This window comes from Callorhinus ursinus, unplaced genomic scaffold, assembly GCF_003265705.2.
Source record: "Callorhinus ursinus isolate GAN/ISIS: 27379988/994484 unplaced genomic scaffold, GSC_fseal_2.0 scaffold71, whole genome shotgun sequence".
NCBI lineage: Eukaryota > Metazoa > Chordata > Mammalia > Carnivora > Otariidae > Callorhinus > Callorhinus ursinus.
In genome coordinates, this window is record NW_027397133.1 from 6,103,131 (window position 1) to 6,123,285 (window position 20,155).

General features: G+C 49.1%; 1 protein-coding gene and 1 non-coding gene across 3 annotated transcripts; one reads left to right on the forward strand and one right to left on the reverse strand.

Annotated features, from left to right (window-relative positions):
- The first annotated feature begins 1,035 nt into the window (after positions 1-1,035).
- On the forward strand, positions 1,036-18,618 carry LYPD3 (LY6/PLAUR domain containing 3). 2 transcript variants are annotated; one of them, XM_025849551.2, is made up of 5 exons: positions 1,036-1,117; positions 1,739-1,870; positions 2,632-2,802; positions 3,085-3,246; positions 4,105-5,105. In XM_025849551.2, exons 1-5 carry the CDS (start codon positions 1,036-1,038, stop codon positions 4,590-4,592), a joined length of 1,035 nt encoding a protein of 344 aa, XP_025705336.1. In that variant the 3' UTR covers positions 4,593-5,105. The 2 variants fall into 2 exon arrangements, 1 of the variants encoding a protein (XP_025705336.1); XR_003203995.2 differs by lacking the exons at positions 1,036-1,117; positions 1,739-1,870; positions 2,632-2,802; positions 4,105-5,105 and adding an exon at positions 17,855-18,618 and having other exon boundaries at positions 3,005-3,246.
- On the reverse strand, positions 7,677-7,783 carry LOC112807327 (U6 spliceosomal RNA). The gene has a single exon (XR_003204058.1). It is a non-coding gene; the product is annotated as a U6 spliceosomal RNA (small nuclear RNA).
- Positions 18,619-20,155: the final 1,537 nt, after the last annotated feature.

Here is a 20,155-nt window from a genome sequence, read left to right on the forward strand (position 1 = left end):
GCGGGACTCGATCCCAGGACCTGAGCCAAAGGCAGATGCTTAACCCACTGAGCCACCCAGGCATCCCCAGCTGGGTAATTCTTTACAGATTTGTACACACGTATAACTACTGCCTCGAGGAAGAGAGGGGGTGCTCATCACCATCGCTCCTTTGGGACGATGGAATCCGTGTTCTGTTCTAGAACTTCATGTAAACGGAGTTACATGGTATGGTTTATTTGTGTAAGGCTTCTGAGCTCTACATAAATTTAGAGCCTCTTAACATTTATCCACCTTTCTCAGAATTCACTGAAATCTCTTCACAGGGCCTGTAATGTCCTGACCAGTCTAGTCCCTGCCTGGCTCTTGGGCCTCAGTGCCCACCTTCCTCCTCTTTGTCGTCTGAGCAGAATGTCCTCCCTCTGCTTTGTAATTGGCTCTGCCCCCCTGTCTTTGAACCACAGCTTGAAGGACACCTTCCGGCAAGCTTCACTGACCAACCAGCCCCCACCCCTAGACTCCATACCTCCATACCTCCTCCTTGGAGCTCCCTACACTTCTCCCTTCATTGTTCCTTGTATATAACAGTTGGTGTGATCACTTAATATCTGTCTCCCCCATCAGACAGTAAGCTCCGTGAGGACGGGCACTGGTTCTGTCTTGCCCTCCAACAGTTGCCCAAACCAAAGCTTGCCCCCCGTTAAGTACTCATGAAATATTTCCGGAGTGCTGAGTGTCGAGTAGACCCTTTTCCCCATTCTGAGCCTCAGTACTTTCCCCTCTACCTGCTTCCCCCCGCAACCCCGGGGGCCCCAAACACACAGACTTTCTCCTGGGGACTGTCAGGGAACCTTGCCTCCTGCCCTTTCCCGCCTCGGCAGCTGTGGGTGACGCACCCAGGGGTGGGTGCCCCGCCCCACGGCGGACGCTGATTTGGCCTGGTTGGGCAAGGCCAGGGTTGCCTGGGGGGAGGTTACTCATCCTGGGCTCAGGTAAGAGGGCCCAGGTTGGGAGGCGGCACACCCAGGGGGGACGCTGAGGGAGCAGGACGGAGTCATGGACCCTGCCAGGAAAGTAGGCGCCCAGGCAGTGATCCGGACGACAGGGCAGCTGTTGCTTCTGCTCCTTCTTGGAGGAGGTGGGTCTGTGGCCAGGAGGGGATGGAGGGGGCACAGTAGGGGCTCTAGGAAGGAGCTGTCTCCTACAGGGGGAGCTGTGGAGAGGATCTCCCATCCTGAGCAGTAGGGGGCTGCGGGAAAGATCATCTGCTCCGGTCGAGGGGGCTGTGGGAGAGATCCCCCACTTTGGGCAGAGGGGGCTGTAGGGGAGGATTCCTGCCCTGGGGGACCGTGGGACAAGTTCTTCCATCCTGAGCAGATGGGGGCTGTGGGAAGGATTCCCCTGCCCTGGTCAGAAGGGCAGTGGGAAGGGATTCCTCACTGAGCTGCCTGGACTGTGGGAAGAGTTCTACCATCATGAACGGAGGACTGTGAGAAGGTGTCCCTCCCATCCAGAGCCGGGATCCCCCATCTTGAGCGTAAGGGGCTGTGGGAAGGATGCTCCCACTGCAGGCATAGGGGGCTTGAAGAAGAGGAGGCACCAGATTTGTGGGGAGGTTTTCCTTACTCCAGCCCTGGAAAACGGTGGGCAACAGCATTGTCACGTCCCGGGGACAGAGGGCATGGGAAGGACCATTTCTCCTTTTCGGGAGGAGGCTTCAGTACGGATCCCCTAGTTCTACTCGGCCCTGCATCCCCAGGAGCGCAGGCCCTGGAGTGCTACAGCTGCGTGCAGAAAGCAGACGACGGATGCTCTCCGCAGAAGACCAAGACGGTGAAGTGCGCGCCGGGCGTGGACGTCTGCACAGAGGCCGTGGGGGCGGTGGAGACCAGTGAGTGGGGCCCTCTGGTCCATTCCCACCCCTACACGCTCCGCCAGCCAGGCCCCGCCTCCTTTTGTCCCGCCCCTTCTGAATGGGCCCACATCCATCAGCGCCCTCAAAGCGTCCCTTTCAGCCTGGCTGGGAGCCCTTCAACACAACCACGCCGTTAGGGCGCGGGACTGAGGGGTGAGTGGGGTGAACTGGGAAAGCCCGGATTTGGGACCCGGTCCCCTTCGAGGGCACACCCTAGCCATTTGCGCCCCGCCCCTGAGACCTCCCTACTCACCCTGTCCCTGCCGGAATCCTCTATCCAGGTAGGCCCGTGATCATGCAGAGCCCTCTCGAGGTCTCCCTCTAGGTTCCCTAGACTGAGGCTCCGCCCCGCTGGCCCATTCCCGGGGGGAATGCCGCCCCTATCGAAGGCTACAGCTCCTGGGAGTCCCCACCTGTCTCTGCGCCTGTGCCCTTTCTGTCAGTCTCCCAGTTCCTCCTTAGGATGCTTTCTGCGGTTCCGTCCCTCTATCGCCCGGCCCCGTCCTACTCCATTCTCGGCCCTCCCCCCTCGGTTTTGTCCAGAGTCTGTCAGCCTGTCTGTTCCCTCGGACTCAGCTCTTTGAGGTTCTGCCCCTCCGTCTGTCTTTCGATCGGCTTTCTGAGGCCCCTGCCCTTCGACCGTGGCCCGGCTCTCTTCTGGGAGGGGTAAGGGGGTCCACTAGAGGCCCTGCCCCGAGGCCCCGCCCCTGACTCCGCCCCCTCGCCGCTCTCCGCAGTCCACGGGCAGTTCTCGGTGGCAGTGCGGGGCTGCGGTTCGGGGCTCCCGGGCAAGAATGACCGCGGCCTGGACCTTCACGGGCTTCTGGCCTTCATTCAGCTGCAGCAGTGCTCCCAGGACCGCTGCAACACCAAACTCAACCTCACGTCGCGAGCGCTCAACCCCGCAGGTCGGTGGGGGCGGGGCCCTAGGCTCGGGGGCGGAGCCACACCGCCGCTGAGCCACTAAGGTGATCCCAACCCGGAGGCGGGAGAACTCGACACGGGCTGGGGGCGGGGCCACGTGGGGTGGGACGCTAGGGGCGGGGCTAGGGGGAGGGAGCGAGGCCACTGGGTGGGGTCGGGTCACACCCTGGGCGGGGCTAGGGGACTGAGCCCGGTGTCCGTCGGGGGGCGGAGACGTGCTTCCGGAACCTTCTGGACCCCTTCCCTCCAACCCGCTGCCCTCGCAGGCAATGAGAGTGCGTACCCGTCCAACGGTGCCGAGTGCTACAGCTGCGTGGGGCTGAGCCGCGAGGCGTGCCGGGGTACGGCGCCGCCCGTCGTGAGCTGCTACAACGCCAGCGACCGGGTCTACAAGGGCTGCTTCGACGGTAACGTCACCCTGACGGCAGGTGAGCGAGTCGGGAGCTCGGGGTCGACAGGAGTTGTGGTAGCCTCTCCGAGGCCTCATGGGCGGTGGGTAGCCCTTTACCCGAAGAGTTCCCCCACCTCCAACCCGTTCTGGAAACTGTAGGCCTAAGTTCTTGTCTTATGCTAGAGCGTCAGGAGAAATGCAGCTCTATCCCCAGCGTAGCATGGGGCTACGGATGCTTTTGCTCTAGAGGTTTTTGGGGGGAAATACATTTCCGTAGAGGCCTGCCAGGTGCAGAACGGCACGATGTGCTCTGGGAAATATAAGTCTCCAAGCTTCTAGATTGCAGGGACTCTAGTTCCGACTCCTTAAAACTCAAGGGGTTTGCGCCCCCCCCCCCAACCACTTAGGAGAGAGGTAGTTCATCCAGCTGGCCTCTCTCTGCCTCAGGGAGCCCTGGGGGATGTTCTTCAGACGCCTCTTCTGCCAGGTGTATTATGGGAGATGTAGTTCTGAACTCTTAAGACTAAATTTTGGCAGGGGTGGGGGTGGAAGGGAGAGAGACGGGGAGAAAAATGAAGAGAGGTCTGTAGGGAAAGTTTGTTGGGCTCTTTGGTCTTGTGAGAGGTGTACCCCTGGCCAAACTGTCCCAACTTTTCTCCCAAGGCATTGTGGGACTTGTAGTTCATCCTACACACTTTTCCTCTCAAAAGTGGGAAATGTGGTTCACCATGTGCCAGAGACAGTGGGACAGAGTTTCTCAAAGTGGCGCCCGAATTGAGACTTTGGATTAATGGATGCAGAGCCCTTCTGTCCCCCGTTTTGGGGGTTCTCGCCCTTGTCTTGCCCCTATCTGCAACCCTCCCACCACCGACCTACCTGTGTCTCCCTCCTGCAGCGAATGTGACTGTATCCTTGCCTGTTCGGGGCTGTGTCCAGGACGAGTTCTGCACCCGGGATGCGGTGACAGGCCCAGGGTTCACACTCAGTGGCTCCTGCTGCCAGGGGTCCCGCTGTAACTCGGACCTCCACAACAAGACCTTTTTCTCCCCTCGAATCCCACCCCTTGTCCTGTTGCCCGCTCCTAAGCCCACCACTCTGGCCCCAACCACCTCTGTCACTACTTCTACCCCAGCCCCAACCACTGCTGTCTCTACCACCAAACCCACCTCAGCCCCGACCAGCCAGACTTCTCCACAGGAAGTACCTCCTGAGACCTCGTGGAAAGAGGAATCTAGCTTGGCCGGAGGTGCTGCTGGCCACCAGGACCGTAGTAATATGGGGCAGTTCCCTACAGAAGATGTGCCCTATGGTAAAGGCTCTGCAACTTTCTCCATTGGGTTGGGGGCCGTTCTGTTGGCTGTGACTGTTGGCAACTTACTATGAGTTTTCCCATCTAAAAACCTCCGTCTTGCCCTATTCCCTGGCCCTGGGCACCCTCTCTTCCATTACTTCCCTTTCCCTGCCTGGACTGGGCTGGCCCAGCCTCTGTTCTTCCAATCTCCCCCACTCTCCCCAGCTTCTGCTGCACTGGTTTGCGGCTTTGGGAAATAAAGTTACCATTGTATATATCCTTCCAGGGTGTTGCAGCTTTTTGAAGGCAGCAAATGCATCTCCCTCATCTTTGTCTCTCCCTCCTCTCCTCATGGTGCCTGGGACCGAGAAAAGTCAGGGCTGTCACAGGGAAAATGGGAGAAATAATGATAAGCTTCCTGTTTGCCTTCTTATAGCCAATCTGGAATATGGGGGGTGGAGTGGGCTAATCATGCCCTCCTCTGCTGGCTGCTGCCCCTGCCCCCCATCTCTGTGGCAATTTTTGGGGCAGCCGACTTCCTTACTAGACTGTGAGCTCCTCAAGGGCAGGGACCGTGCCTTATGCCCCTGTGTGGTCAGCTCTGGCACAGAAAGGTCTCAATAAAAATTTAATTCCTTTGTATAGTGTTTTGAAGGATTCATTTCTTACACTGACCTCTTAGTGTAACCCCTTAGCTGAGCTAGGGCAGGAATGCCAAGACCTTTAACAGAGAAGCTGAGATCTAGAACCATGGCCCCGGGGGAAGTTGGGGTTTGAACTCCTTTCATCTCCTGGGGTTTAGCCAGCTTGTGGGGCAGTCCCATTGACGAGGGGGATGCCCCGTGAAACCATTAAGTGGGGATGAGGGTGAATGGGGCTTTTAGCAACGTTTGGGAGCAGAGGAGAGCTTTGTTTAACAGGTCGTACACCCTCCCCAGGCCCCACCCACCTTGTCTTCTGTTTGGCTTCTTTAGAATCTTTCCGTGGGCTTAGCCACTGTGTCCCACTTGTCCAGAGGTCTCAAGGGTGCTGCTGTCAATCTCTGCTTCATGTTGGGGACTTGGGGCCTGAACTCCACCTCCATCTCCTCCAATCAGATGAAGGCGTAGAGGCCCCTGGGAGGGAATGCCTGGTTTGGGCCTGAGGCCCTGGCTGGCTTTGGGACTGCTTGATGGAAGGGTGACCAGGTGTGGGCAAGAGCAAGATAATAATAGTGATATTTCCAATATCACTATTAATGAGAAAGAGTATGACAACTCAAAGTAAATGATGATTATAGGAACAAAATAGGAAATTAACGAGAGCATGAACAACAGTAATAGTAACTAAAGGAAGGTTAATAACTTTTAAAAGTCTTATCACGCTGCCAGGCCTGTACTAAGGGTGTTTGCACCTGGAGTCTCATTTAATTTTCCATATACATTCTCAGATGGGATGATTGGGGAAACCGAGGCTCAGGACAGTAAAGTAATTTACCCACAGCAAGTAATCCGTGTATCAGGTACTGTTTTGTGTGTAATCCATGTATCAGGTGTTGTTTTGTCTGCTGTACTTGGATTAACATACTTAATTTATACAACCATCCTATGAGGTAAGTGTTAATCATCTGCATTTTACAAGATGAAGAAACCAGACCCAGAGAGGTTGAGGAACTTGCTCCAGGTCACCCAGCTAATAAGCACTGGAATCCAGATTTGAACCCAAGCCGACCAGCTTTACAGAGCGTGCCCAAGATGGCTGTAACTTTTCCTTCAGCTTGACTAAACTTGAGATAAGCTTCTCTCTGCTTTTATTTTATTTATTTATTTATTTTTAGATTTTTTTTTTTTTTTTTAATTCGACAGAGACACAGTGAGAGAGGGAACACAAGCAGGGGGAGTGAGAGAAGGAGAAGCAGGCTTCCCGCTGAGCAGGGAGCCCGATGTGGGGCTCCATCCCAGGACCCTGGGACCATGACCTGAGCTGAAGGCAGACGCTTAACAAGTGAGCCACCCAGGCGCCCCTCTCCCCGCGTTTAAACCCCTGACCTCCCTCTCACCCCGGGCCCTTCCAGAATCCAGATGGTCTAACCACAGAAGCCCCAGACCTCACTTTTCTTAGAGCATTCACTTTAGAAAACTTATCATTATAGATTCTTTCTCTGGCCCTTTGAGATGTATGTAAATGTCTTTAAAAGCCTCCTGCCCAGAAAATGTCTTTCTCTCGGACCTGGGAGCCAGCTCTTTGAGATGTGAATATCAAAGGAGATAGTACTCCTGCCTCCCAGTTTCCTAAGGGGGGTGAGAGCCTCACTTGTGTGGGCACCTTCCTCCAGGTTGTTAAACTGCCTCCTGTCACAGAGATACAAGCAAATTTCCTTTTCCTTTGGGGAAAGCCAATTAGCAAACACAGATGACCTAAGATCTCCGCCTCACCCCACCTTTTAAAAACTCAACTGCTCGTTGTTTCTGCTGAGTTAGTTCGGACGGAGTGCTGGCCTCTCTAGAGCCTCTCCTGCCATACTCTTGACGTCGTTACGTGCATTGTTGTTGGGGTTCTGTTGTCTACTGGGCAGAAGTCATTCACATCTGAAGTCATTTGCATCTTACCAGAGAAAAATCGTTTGCAGTTTATCAATCTTGTCATTTGCAAAGTTAAATCTAAACCTTATAGAGTCGGGGCCCTAATCAGTAATAAATAGTAGGACTTACAAAGTTACATTCCCCCTGAGAACCAGATAATCCTTGCGTGGTTCTAGAAGTTGGACAGTGCTCCAGTGAGGTGTTAGAAATATATGTGGTTCTGCTTTAGTCTTATTTATAAAGTAAAAAAAATTTTTTTTGATGAAGTAGGCTCCACGTCCAGTATGGGGCTTGAACCCCAGATCAAGAGTTGCATGCTCAGGGGTGCCTGGGTGGCTCAGTCGGTAAGCGTCTGCCTTCAGCTCAGGTCATGATCCCAGGGTCCTGGGATCGAGCCCTGCTTTGGGATTGGGATTGGACTCCCTGCTCCACGGGAAGCCTGCTTCTCCCTCTCCCACTCCCCCTGCTTGTGTTCCCTCTCTCGCTGTCTCTCTCTCTAATAAATAAAATCATTAAAAAAAAAAAAAAGAGTTACATGCTCTACCAACTGAACCAGCCAGGCACTCCTTGTGTTATTTATAAATTTTATCTGTCTATCCGTTTTTCACATATATTAAAAATATGGAATGCTTCACGAATTTGCATGTGATCCTTGTGAAGGGGCCGTGCTAATCTTTTCTGTGTGGTTCCAATTTAAGTATATGTGCTGCCAAAGTGAGCACTTACCTATCAATTTTAGATCAGCATTGCCCAACAGAAATATATTGCAAGACGTATTTAAATTACATATGTAATTTAAAATTTTCTAGTATCCACATTAAAAAAGTAAAAAAAGGTGTGGTTAATTTTAATAGTATATTTTAACCTCATATATACAAACATCATTTAAATAAGTTATCCATATAAAACCATTATTAATGAGATATTTTATGGGGATTTTGTACCCAGTCTCTGGGATCCCTTGTGTATTTATGCTTACATCACATTTCAACTCGCAGTAGCTATGAGGCAAGTATTCAACATCTAAAGCTTTAGAACTTTGCATAAATAGAAATATACAGCATATCCTCGTTTGTGTAAGGTTTCTTTCACTCCACAGAATGTGGAAATCATGGTTTGTTTTTTTTATTCCTTTATTGACGGACACCTGTGCTGTTTCCAGTTTGGGGCTATTATGGATAACACCCGCTATGAATATTCTTGTACACTTACTTTTATGGACATAAGCTTTCGTTGCTCATGTGTAAATTCTCAGCAGTCGAATTGCTGTGTCAGAGGATTGGCATGTGTTCAGCTTAAGAAGAAACTACCTGACCCTCTTCAAAACCAGTTGTACTGGGTGCCTGGGTGGCTCAGGTACTTGGTTGGTCGCTTGGTTAAGCGACTGCCTTCGGCTCAGGTCATGATCCTGGAGTCCCGGGATCGAGTCCCACATCGGGCTCCCTGCTCAGCGGGGAGTCTGCTTCTCCCTCTGACCCTCTTCCCTCTTGTGCTCTCTCTCATTCTCTCTCTCAAATAAATAAATAAAATCTTAAAAAAAAAACGGTTGTACTGTTTTAACAGTCCTGCTAATGAATAAGAATTCCTGTAACTCCACATTCTCATCAACGTATGGTGTCATTCGGAGTTCTTCTAAATGTTATCCCATCTGTAGATGTGATGTAGTGTCTCATGGTGGTTTTCGGGTGCATCTCCCTGAAGACTAATCATGTTGAGTCGTTCCTCACTTGTTTGATGTCCGAGGGGGTAACAGGAGTCACTTTGTGGGGAGCTGAGAAGGTATGACATCAGAGCGCAGGCAAAGGAATGGATTTGACTGTGTAGGGTGACTTCTAGAATTAAGGGCCCACTGGAGGTTATGAGTCATGAATTTAAAGTAAGACTTTCCAGCAGGGTTGTGTGATTTTTCTCCAGCTTTGGTCACTTACATGGGTACAGGCATTGAGCAGGTGGAAAGGGGGACATTGCCAGATTGCCTTGTCAATAGGACAAAGCTGGGGGCTGGAGTGTGCATGCAAAAGAGAGACTATCATGATTCAGAATGGATTTAAGGTCAGAAAGGAGGGAGGGTGGGACCTGAGGGATATAACAGAGGGGTCATTCATTCATTCATTTATTCATTTCATACATTTTTTAAAATTAAGTAGGCTCGACGCCCAACGTGGGGCTCGAACTCATGACCTTGAGATCAAGAGTCTCACGTTCCTCCAGCTGAGCCAGCCAGGCACTCCAGATTTCATACATTTTTTTTTTAAAGATTTATTTATTTGAGAGAGAGAGAATGTATGCATGCAGGCGGGGGAGGGGCAGAGGGAGAGGGAGGCAAGCCGACTTGCCCCTTCATACATTTTTATTTAACATGTACCATGGGTCCAAGCATCTTGCTGAGTGGTGGGCATACAGCTGTGAACATGAAATCATGGTTTTGGCCCCGGTAAAGACGCACGCTGGCTGAATTGCTAAGAGCTTAGATCTGGATCCACAATGCTAGCCTTCAAATCTTGACCCCGTGGCTACCATCAGTATAAAGTGGGCAAGTTATTCAAGTCCTCTATGCCTCAGTTTCTTCATCTTTAAAACAGAGGTGACCTACAGAGTAAGAAAATAGTCAAAGAATGATGGGAGTGTGTCAAAAGGACACATCTGAAAGGGGCTGTCTATGACCAAATCTGGGGCAAGTCGAGCACGAAATTAAATGATAGTAAAGTATTATAACCCACTGAATAAACAGGAATCCATGACTACATAGTGATATTAAGGGTGTGAGTAAGTCAGGGCGCCTGGGTGGCTCAGTTGGTTAAGCGTCGGACCCTTGATTTCGGCTCAAGTCATGATCTCAGGGTCTTGAGATCAAGCCCCATGTCAGGATCCGTGCTCAGCGCAGTCTGCTTGTCCCTCTTCCTCTGCTACCCACCCCCCGCCCCTGCTCTCTCTCTCTTTCTCTCAAAATAAATAAAATCTTTTTTTTTAAAGGGTGTAAGTCAATAAATAAATAAGCTAAAGCTCTTTCTTATAGTCACAAGTCAACAAGTGAATGTAGAGGGAGTGATGGAATCAGAACATCACCATTTAGGAATTTTCATAAGAATAACTGATTCAGGCAGGAGCCAGTAATAGATGCTATATTTTGATTTATAATAAGAAATACATATTTAGTCTTTGGCCTGGTTTCTGGCACAGAGTTCCTAAAACCTATGGAATTGCCTGAATGATAAGAGCAATAAAAGTGTCTTCATATTCATAACAAACCCCTTTCTGTCACACCTGAGTTTATGTTAATGAGGCAACTTTTGGAAAGTGCTGAAGGGTGGGGGCTGGTTGCCTGGGGAACCAATCAGGTGATTAGATTTATTCCCACCCCGTCTGAGCTCCTGGGAGGGGAGAGGGGCTGGGGATGGAATAATCAGTCCCCAGTAGCCAATGACTTAAATCAGTCTTGTCTATGCAGTGAAGTCCTGCATAAAACCCCCAAAGGATGGGGTTTGGAAAGCTTCTGAGTCGGTTATCTCCTGGAGATGTGGCGGGGGTGGTGCGCTCAGAGAGCATGGAGGCTCCCCCATACCTCGCCCTATGTGTCTCTTCCATCTGGCTGTTCCGAGTTATATCTTTTTATAATAAACTGGTGATATAGTAAGTAAAATGTTTCTCTGAGTCCTGTGAACTTCTCCCCATGAGATACTTAATTTCATAGGAAGGAATATTGACATAAAAAGACAGCCCCCCCCCCCGACCCTGGGGAGGCGCCTGGCTAGCTCAGTCCAAGGAGCTATGACTCTTGATTCGGAGTCGTGAGTTCAAGCCCCATGTAGGGCATAGAGATTACTTAAAAATAAAATTCTTAAAAAAGAAAGAAAGGGGGGCGCCTGGGTGGCTCAGTCGTTAAGTGTCTGCCTTCGGCTCAGGTCATGATCCCGGGGTCTTGGGTTCGAGCCCCACATCGGGCTCCCTGCTCCGCGGGAAGCCTGCTTCTCCCTCTCCCACTCCCCCTGCTTGTGTTCCCTCTCTCGCTGTGTCTCTCTCTGTTAAATAAATAAAAATCTTTCTTTAAAAACAAAAACAAAAACAAAAAACCTTACCTTTAAAAAAAAAAAAGAAAGAAAGAAAGGAAGGAAGGAAAGAAAAGAAAGACAGAAAGACCCTGGAAGCACCACTTTAACCGAGTGATCAAAGTTAACATCGCTCGTAACAGACAGACACACATCTTGGGCCTCCTGATAGGTTGTCCCAAGAAAGGACACAGCATCGCTTTCCATGGTACTGGGCAAAACATCCTGAACCTAACCGTGTGGGGACATCAGACACACCCAAACTGGGGGACCTTCTACTAATCAAATCACCTCTGGTCCTCAGAAATATCCATGTCATGGGGCGCCTGGGTGGCTCAGTCGTTAAGCGTCTGCCTTCGGCTCAGGTCATGATCTCAGGGTCCTGGGATCGAGCCCTGCATCGGGCTCCCTGCTCTGCAGGGAAGCCTGCTTCTCCCTCTCCCACTCCCCCTGCTTGTGTTCCCTCTCTCGCTGTGTCTCTCTCTGTTAAATAAATAAATACAATCTTTAAAAAAATAAAAAAAAGAAATAGAAATATCCATGTCATGAAACAAAGGATGACAGAGAACGTGTTCCAGATGAAAGGGGAATAAGGAGCCCTGACCACAGAATGCAGTGCATGAGCCAGAATTTTCTTTTGCTACAAGAGACATGATTTAAGTAACTGGGGAAAAAAAAAAATCTCAAGAAAGCCCACAGATTAGATAATTGAAGTCCAGTATTAATTGCCTGATTTAGATAAAAATACTCTGCTTGTAGAAGAGGAAGTCAATGTCAAACAAAGAAATGTCAAACATTTAAAAAATAAAAAAGAGGCAACAATATTACTGTCCTAAAGTAAATAATAATAAGCATCTGCCTCAGAGGGTTGTGGAGATTAAAATGAGTTAATACATGGAAATGGTTAGGATGGTACCTGGCATCTAGAAGGTGCTCACTACGTGTTACTGTTTCTTCTGTCTTTATGTCTCTGGCACGTGACAGAAGAGATGTTTGCCAGGTAAATGCTTGCTCAGCTTCTTAAGGCCTCCATTGTTTCTAGGTGCCAGGCACTGAGGTACGCACGCATAGTGTTTACAGGCGCCCAGAATGCCCAGAGCAGTCTCGTAGAATAGAACGAGCATTTACTTTTACAACTTTTATTATTTTTACTTTTTTTAAAGATTTTATTTATTTATTTTTTGACAGAGACACAGTAAGAGAGGGAACACAAGCAGGGGGAGTGGGAGAGGGAGAGAGAGAAGCAGGCTTCCCACTGAGCAGGGAGCCCGACGTGCATCTCGATCCCAGGACCCTGGGATCATGACCTGAGCTGAAGGCCAGACGCTTAACGCCCCTTCCAACTTTTATTACTTAAAAAAAAAAAAAATCTCATGCAGACGAGTTGGAAAGATCACACAATGCACATTCATTTGCTCTGCACTTAGATTCAATAACTTCCAACGCTTTTTCAGGCCCACTTCACGACGCTCCATTTTACAGCTGCAAACACTGAGGTACAAACAAGATTACGTCACTTCCTCAAGGTTTCCCAGGCCTGGGGTTTGGACCCAGGGAGCCTGACCCCAGAGGGTGCCCCCAAAACACCTAGTTCCCCTATTGGGCATTGGGGGCCGCACCTGGGGAGGCCCTGCCTTCACCTTCTGTAGCTCACTATGTAGTGGGGTGCTGTTCAATAGGGTAGCCGCTAGCCACAGGTAGTGTATACGTTTGAGTCTAAGTTCATTAACATGAAATGACATTTAAAATTCAGTTCCTCAGTCCCCTTTCAAGCGCTCAAATAGCCACACGGGGCCGCTTGGTGGATGGTGCGGATATCAAAATTTCTCTTACTACCGCACTGGACTCCAGGGGGTGAGAGAAAAGACCTACGATTTCAATCCACGTGGCGGCCGCGATAGCGTCGAGCACCGGGCGGGGCTAGAGAATACAGCGACGGACTAGGGGGAAGTTTAGCCAGCTGGACAGTTCCTCCCCTCCCTCTGTCATCTTTTTTAAACCTCTCCTCTGTTCGTCCTCTTTAAGCCTCTTCTTTGTCTTCATCTCCACCCTGCCTCTGATATGTCATTACCATGGATTTAGTCCTGAGTGTCCTGTAATCCTATTTGCTTCCACAGTTGTCGGACGAGCTTTGCAGTGGGGCTGAGCCAGAATCGCTTGGAGGCTGGAATCGGTGTCTCTCCTGGGCTTGCTTTAGATTAAGTAAATCCATGCCCGGGAAGTAGCTGGATGAGGAGCCCGAGGTGGGACAGATTCCTGTTCGTACTGCTGTGTTTATGACCTGTGTGGATCTGGGCAGTGACGTCGCTTCTCCGAGCTGCCATGGTTTATTTGTAAAAATGGGTGTAATCCCGTGTGCTTTCCCGGGGGAGCGTGAGAATGATGAAGATGAGGTCTGTAAACAGCCCTCGCTGGGAAGAGTGTTTAGTTATTGGTAGCTGCTGTTATTGGCAGACATTTTGTTCGCTTTCTGTTTTCTCCCACTTGTCTGTCTTCGAGGCAATAGGTACCTTGCTGGATGCAGAATGCCAAATACCAAAGCAAGAGTTGGGGTTTCGACCCAGTGGATTAGGTGGGGGGGCACCTGGGTGGCTCAGTCGGTTAAGTGTCTGCCTTTGGCTCAGGTCATGATCCTGGGGTCCTGGGATCAAGCCTCGCGTCAGGCTCCTTGCTCAGTGGAGAACCTGCTTCTCTCTTTCCCTCTGCTGCTCCCCCTGCTTGTGTGCTCTCTTTCTCTCTCTCTGCCAAATAAATAAAAAATCTTTAAAAAAAAAAAAAAAAGGATATCTACAAGGTGAGAGTGTACAGGTACCATCAGGTGGCATGACCATGGACTGAAACCCAGTTGGGGTTTGTGGGCCAACAGGCTTTTTTTCCTGACGTACTGGTTTATGTGAAAAATCTGGCTGTGCCACTCCCGTGAAAACACAATGAAATGTGCTTGTTAACCTATAGTCTGATAGGAGCTGCTCATGCATTTGTCATTCAATTAAAAACTATCTGGAATATTCCAATCCCTGTTTTAGAAAGAATAATTGGGGCACCTGGGTGGCTTAGTTGGTGGGGCATCTGCCTTAGGCTCAGGTCATGATCCCAGGGTCCTGGGATCGGGCCCCACGTAGGGTTCCCTGCTCCGCGGGAAGCCTTATATTCTCCCTCTCTCTCTGCCTGCCGCTCCCCCTGCTTGTGCTCCCTCTCAAATAAATAGAAGAAAGAAAGGGAGAGACAAGGAAAGAAAGAGAGAAGAAACTAAGAAAGAAAGAGAAAGGAAAAAAAAAAGGAAGAATAATCGTTGAGCCCTTGCAAAGCAATCTCTAGAGAACTTCCGATGATGATGGAGATGTCCTTTAGTCTGTGATGTGCAGTGTGGTAGCTAGGAGCACACGCTGAAAAGTGGTGAGGGGCACCCGGCTGGCTCGGTAGGGTAGAGCGTGTGACTCTTGATCTCGGGGTTGTGTGTTCGAGCCGCACGTTGGGGGTGGAGATTACTTAAAAAAATAATAATCAAATCTTAAATGAAAGTGGTAAGTGTGAGACACCAAAGTTTTAATATTAATTAATTTGAGTTAAACAGCCACATATGGCTAGTGGCTACCATATTGGATAGCAAAGCTCTCGATGGACAGCCCGAGGTTCCTAATTCAGGATTCAACATTGACATGAAGTCTCCCCGACTGTGCCAGACTGTTCTTGCGTACTAGTCTGGGCTTTTCAAAATCAGCATGGCCGTGGGCTGGCCCTTTAGTTTCTCTGAAACTTGGTTACCCAGTCTGTCAAGTGGGGGATAATGATGTCCCTTCTGCAGGATGTCGTAAAGTCAGATTAAAATTCTGTGCCAGCCCCACCTTTTCCTAGCTGGGTGACCTTGGGTAAGTTACTTCACCTTTCTCCAGCCTCTGATGCATCAACTTTAAGTTGGGAATTAAGATTACCTTCCTCATAAGATTGTTGCAAGGATTAAGCAGTATCTGCAGAGTCCTTAGAACAGCACCCAGGGCGTGCTACAATCTCGGTATGTGTTTGTCCTTATTATAACGTACTTGCAAAAAGACTGGACAGGGCGCCTGGGTGGCTCAGTTGGTTAAGCGACTGCCTTCGGCTCAGGTCATGATCCTGGAGTCCTGGGATCGAGTCCCGCATCGGGCTCCCTGCTCAGCGGGGAGTCTGCTTCTCCCTCTGACCCTCTTCCTTCTCGTGCTTTCTATCTCTCATTTTCTCTCTCAAATAAATAAATAAAATCTTTAAAAAAAAAATTAAAAAAAAAAAAAGACTGGACAAAAATTGTAGGTCATGGAGTCAATTTAGTCTCCAGCAGTGTTTCTGGGGTTTGTTGCCCTTGGAAGTTATTTTCCTGTGTTATATTAACAATTTATAAAACCATATTTGCGCTTCTCTTTTGAAGCAAAGTTATGTTTCATTCAGTGACATTTTCTTCTCAGTTTTGCAAATGTGTTTCACGCTGGTCTTGATGTCAGATGTATTTCTCCGCCCCACCCCCTCTGCCGTGTGCTCAAACAAGTTTTAAAAGCACTGCTTGAATATTTTTTTAACTGGCAGGATCTCAAGATTACAGAGAAGTTGCAGGTACGGTACAAAGAAATTGTTTTTCCGAAACGGCCTGAGAGTGAGTTGCCAGTAGTATGCCCCATCACCTAGGGATGTTCGGTGTGTGTTTCCTATGAACAGGGACCTCTTCCTGTAGAACCAAACTACAGCCTCACAGATGAATAGCGTTAGCATCGATAAATTACTGCCCCCTAATCCTTATATTCCATTCAGTTTTCACTGGCTATCCCAGTAATGGCCTCTGTATCGTCCCAGTAAAGGTTCCAATCTGGATTCTTGCATTGCATGACCTTGCATGTCTCCATGTCCTCCTTTAGTCTGGAAACATTCTTCATTCTTTCCTTGAACTTCGTGACTTTACAAACAGGACAGGCTGTTTTGGGGGTGGATGTCCATAAATGTGCGTTCATCTAGTATCTTCTTATAATCAGAGTCTGGCTAAACATCTTTGTCAGGAGCATCACAGAGGTCATATGGGGTCTTCTTACGTCCCATCAAGACGTTCGCTTTGATACTTCAGTAAAGTGGTGTCTTCCAGGCTTTTCTACTGTAAAGTTACTCTTTTTTTCTCTTTGTAATTCACGTGTTTTCTGGGGGAGGCATTTTGGGGCTCTGCAAATACCCCATTCCTCATCCAAACTTCTGATTTATTCATTTAAAAAAATTTTTAGATTTATTTATTTGAGAGAGAGAGAGCGAGCACACAGAGGAAGAGGGAGAAGCAGGCTCTCCGCTGAGCAGGGAGCCCAATGTGGGACTCAGTTCCAGGACCCTGGGATCATGACCTGAGCCGAAGGCAGACACTTAACCAACTGAGCCACCCAATAAATCACCCTTGATTTATTCTTAGTCACATCCGAATAGACAATCGATTGTAACCATTGTTTACTTTGCTGTTCTAATTGTCCCCAATTTGACCCGAGGGAGCCCCTTTGAGGTGACTCCTGTGTCCTTTTGACCTGGCCCCCCTAACCCCATTCTCTGAGCACTTCTTTGCTTCCTGGCATGATGAGATGTGCCAGACTCACCTGGTACTTTCCCCAGCCCAGTCCCAAAAGTCGCCTTCACTCCAAGAAGCACTGCCACATTTCACTGGGGAATGAGATTCAGAAACCAGGATTTGGCCATTCCATGCGGTCATTGCCATGAGCTCTTGCTGCACCCTGGCTCGCTCAGTGGACGGAGGCAGGGAATATGTACATATACACCTACATATATATGCACATAGACTTACATCTGTGTTTATTTCTGGATCTCTTTTCACATATTGAAAATCAGTGAGTTTCCCCTGGCATCTCCAATTCCAACCCCGCACTGCACAGTCCACCCTAGTTTTCTCTGTTTGCCTAATTTTGGCTCATTTCTCCATCAGTGAGAAATCTTAACATGTTTACTTCTTTGCTTGATACCCCCTGAATGTAACCAATGTCCTGTGGTCGCCTTCTGCCCACACCCCCTGGTCCCTGGGGTAGATGCCCTGTTGACCCCACTTGGCTCTGACACCCGATTCTGAGCCCTGTGCCCGCCCCCCCAGCTGTGTCTCCTCTTCCAGACACCTACTTGCTTGTGTTCAGGAAGGGAAGGGAAAGGAAAGGGAGAGATTAATGTATTTTTTTTTAAGATTTTATTTATTTATTTGAGGGAGAGAGAGAGAGCACAAGCAGGGGGAGTAGCAGAAGGAGAGACAGAAGCAGGCTCCCCACCGAGCAGGGAGCCCGACACGGGGCTCGATCCCAGGACCCTGGGATCATGACCTGAGCCGAAGACAGACACTTAACTGAGTCACCCAGGTGCCCTGAGATTAATGTATCTAAAATAGAATAAATTATTGTTTTGCTTTTCCAGTTTCTACTTCTAAGCTCCTAGCTCTGCTCTCCCTTTCCTCTTTTCTTGTGAAAAATGCCAGATTCGGGGCGCCTAGGAGGCTCAGTCGGTTAAGCGTCTGCCTTCAGCTCAGGTCGTGATCCCAGGGTCCTGGGATTGAGCCCCACGCGGGGCTCCCTGCTCAGTGGGGAGCCTGCTTCTGCCTCTCCCCCTCCCCCTGCTCCTTCTCTCTCTTTTTCTCTCGAAAAAATAAATAAAATCTTTTTTTAAAAAAAGAAAACAAAAATGCCAGATTCTGCAGAACTTGAGTGTTCTTTTGTGGAACTGGACATTAACTTGGAGATGTTTTCAGCACAGTGCTCACCAAAACAGAAGTTTGAGAGAGAAGAGGGAGAAGGAAGAAGAACACGAAGAGCAGAAGAATCTAGTTCTGATGAAAAGCAACAGAGGCAAAATGACATCCTCTCATCCCTGCCTTTCCCCCCAAGGTCTTTGAGGCCTGTGTTGGTGCTCGAGAGATGGATTTCACTATCAGACAGGGCTTGCTGGGGACCCGGCGGGTGCGACAGGGGACACCATCAGGCAGGGCCTGAACTGGCCCTGCTGGTTTCTCTCCTCCCCAGGTTTGTGTTTTCAACGAAGGGCTTATTTAATTTTAATTACATAAGTACTACGTGAAGACCTTTCTCACTGCGAAACCTTTAAACAGCACGGAGAGAGCCAAGAGGCCTTTCGAGGCACGGGCGGTCCAACCAGGGGCGGAGGCAGGAATTTGGAGGGCAGTGTGGAAATGTTTTTCAGAATGACAAATGCATATCACTTTGACTTGGCCATTTTCCTCCGGGGAATTTATACCACAGGCCTGGCTTCCTGTGGCTGGCAGGAGGTCTGCCCAAGCGATGCCAATTCCAGTCGTGTTTGTAATGGCAGAAAACGAGGAATAACCCAGGCGTTCCTTAAGAGGAGACTGGTTAAGCTCATCATGCTACATTCAGAGAGTTTGAGGTCTCTGGGCGTTAAAACAAAACAAAACAAAAAACGAGGCACATCCATATGTATTTTCTGGAGAGATCACAAAGATAATATTATTAAGGGAAAAATAAAAATAAGACACAGAACACTGTGCCGCTTTTGTGTAAAAAAAAAAAAAAAAAAAAATGATCCGGGGGCTCCTGGGTGGCCCGATCAGTGGAGCATCCCGCTCTTGGTTTCGGCTTCAGATTGTCTCTCTCTCTCAAATACATAAAAAAAAACAAAAAAAAAAAAACCAACTTTAAAAAAACTGATCCAGGTGTTGTATAGCCTAAAATATTGCAGGAAATACTGCAAGGCAGTCGGTACCCTTGCCTCTGGAAAGAGAATTGGGTGGCCATGGGATGGGGGTGAGGGGAGATTTTTGTCTTTCCTGATGCATCCTTTCCGTTCTTCCCGTGTGATCTTGGACAAGTCACAGGACTTCTCTGAGCCTCGGTTTCCCCACTTGGAAAGGGAGGGTCATTACTTGAGACACTGGGGTTCTCAGTGTGGAGCTGGACACCAGACGGGCCATTGAAGAGAGGCCTTGCCACCCCAACCCTCCTGGGTCTGGGCCTTTCCCAGGGACTCACCCCCAACTTTCTGCTCCATCCTACCAGAGTCAGGAGCATCGCAGCCCATGGCCTGCAGCCAGATGCACGAGGGATTTTCCTAAGGCCTTGGCAGTCTGTGGCAAGTGAGAGGCAATGATCCAATCCTTTCCCACACCTTTTCATGCCCACCCACACCCTCATGCCTGGAACCAGTGCGGGTTTTTTCGGGATTTTCCAGAATCATCCTCAGCCTCTGCAGAGACTTCCAGTGAGTGTGGGAGGGGCCTCCACACGTGCTCCCTCACCCAGCCTCATAGGGGGCCTGTGTAGGAGCCCATCTCAGATCTGCGTGCAAGGAGCTCCATTGCCTGGGTCCACAGCCTGGCTCCTCCCCCAGTTTGTGACTTGGGGCAAATCCCTTCATTTTCCTGTGCCTCAGTTTCTTCATCTATAAAACAGAAGCAGTAACTGCTTTATAGGGCTCTTGGGAAGATGTAGTAATTAGCTAGTTTGCCTAGATCTGCACTCTGTAGTACCGTAGCCCACAGGGGCTGCTGAGCCCTGAAACATAGCTGCTCCGAAAGGAGATGCGCTGGGTTTGAAGACTTAGCAGGAAAAATAGAAGAATGTAAAATACTTCGTTAGTAATGTCCGTGCGGATCCCATTCTACAATGATAATATTTTGGATATGTGGGGTTAATGTGATTAATCTCACCTGTTTCTTTGCTTTTTCTAATGTGGTTACTAGAAAATTTAGAAGGACACACGTGGCTCGCATTCTGTTTCTCTCGGATGGTGCTGGTGTAGACGTGCTGGGTGCACAAATTTTTGCTCCTATTACAAGCAGCACTAAAGAGCCCATTTTTGTTCCAAAGGCTACCTGGTTGGTTTTCCCAGATTTATTTAAGTATAATTGATGACTAAAGCTTGTATATATTTAAGCTGCATGAAATGATGATTTGAGACATGCGTACGTTGTGAAATGTACCACATTCAAGCTAATTAACACATCTGTCACCTCACCTAGTTAACCATTTTTTGTATTTGTGGTGAGAACACCCAAGATTTACTCTCTAGGGAGCCTGGGTG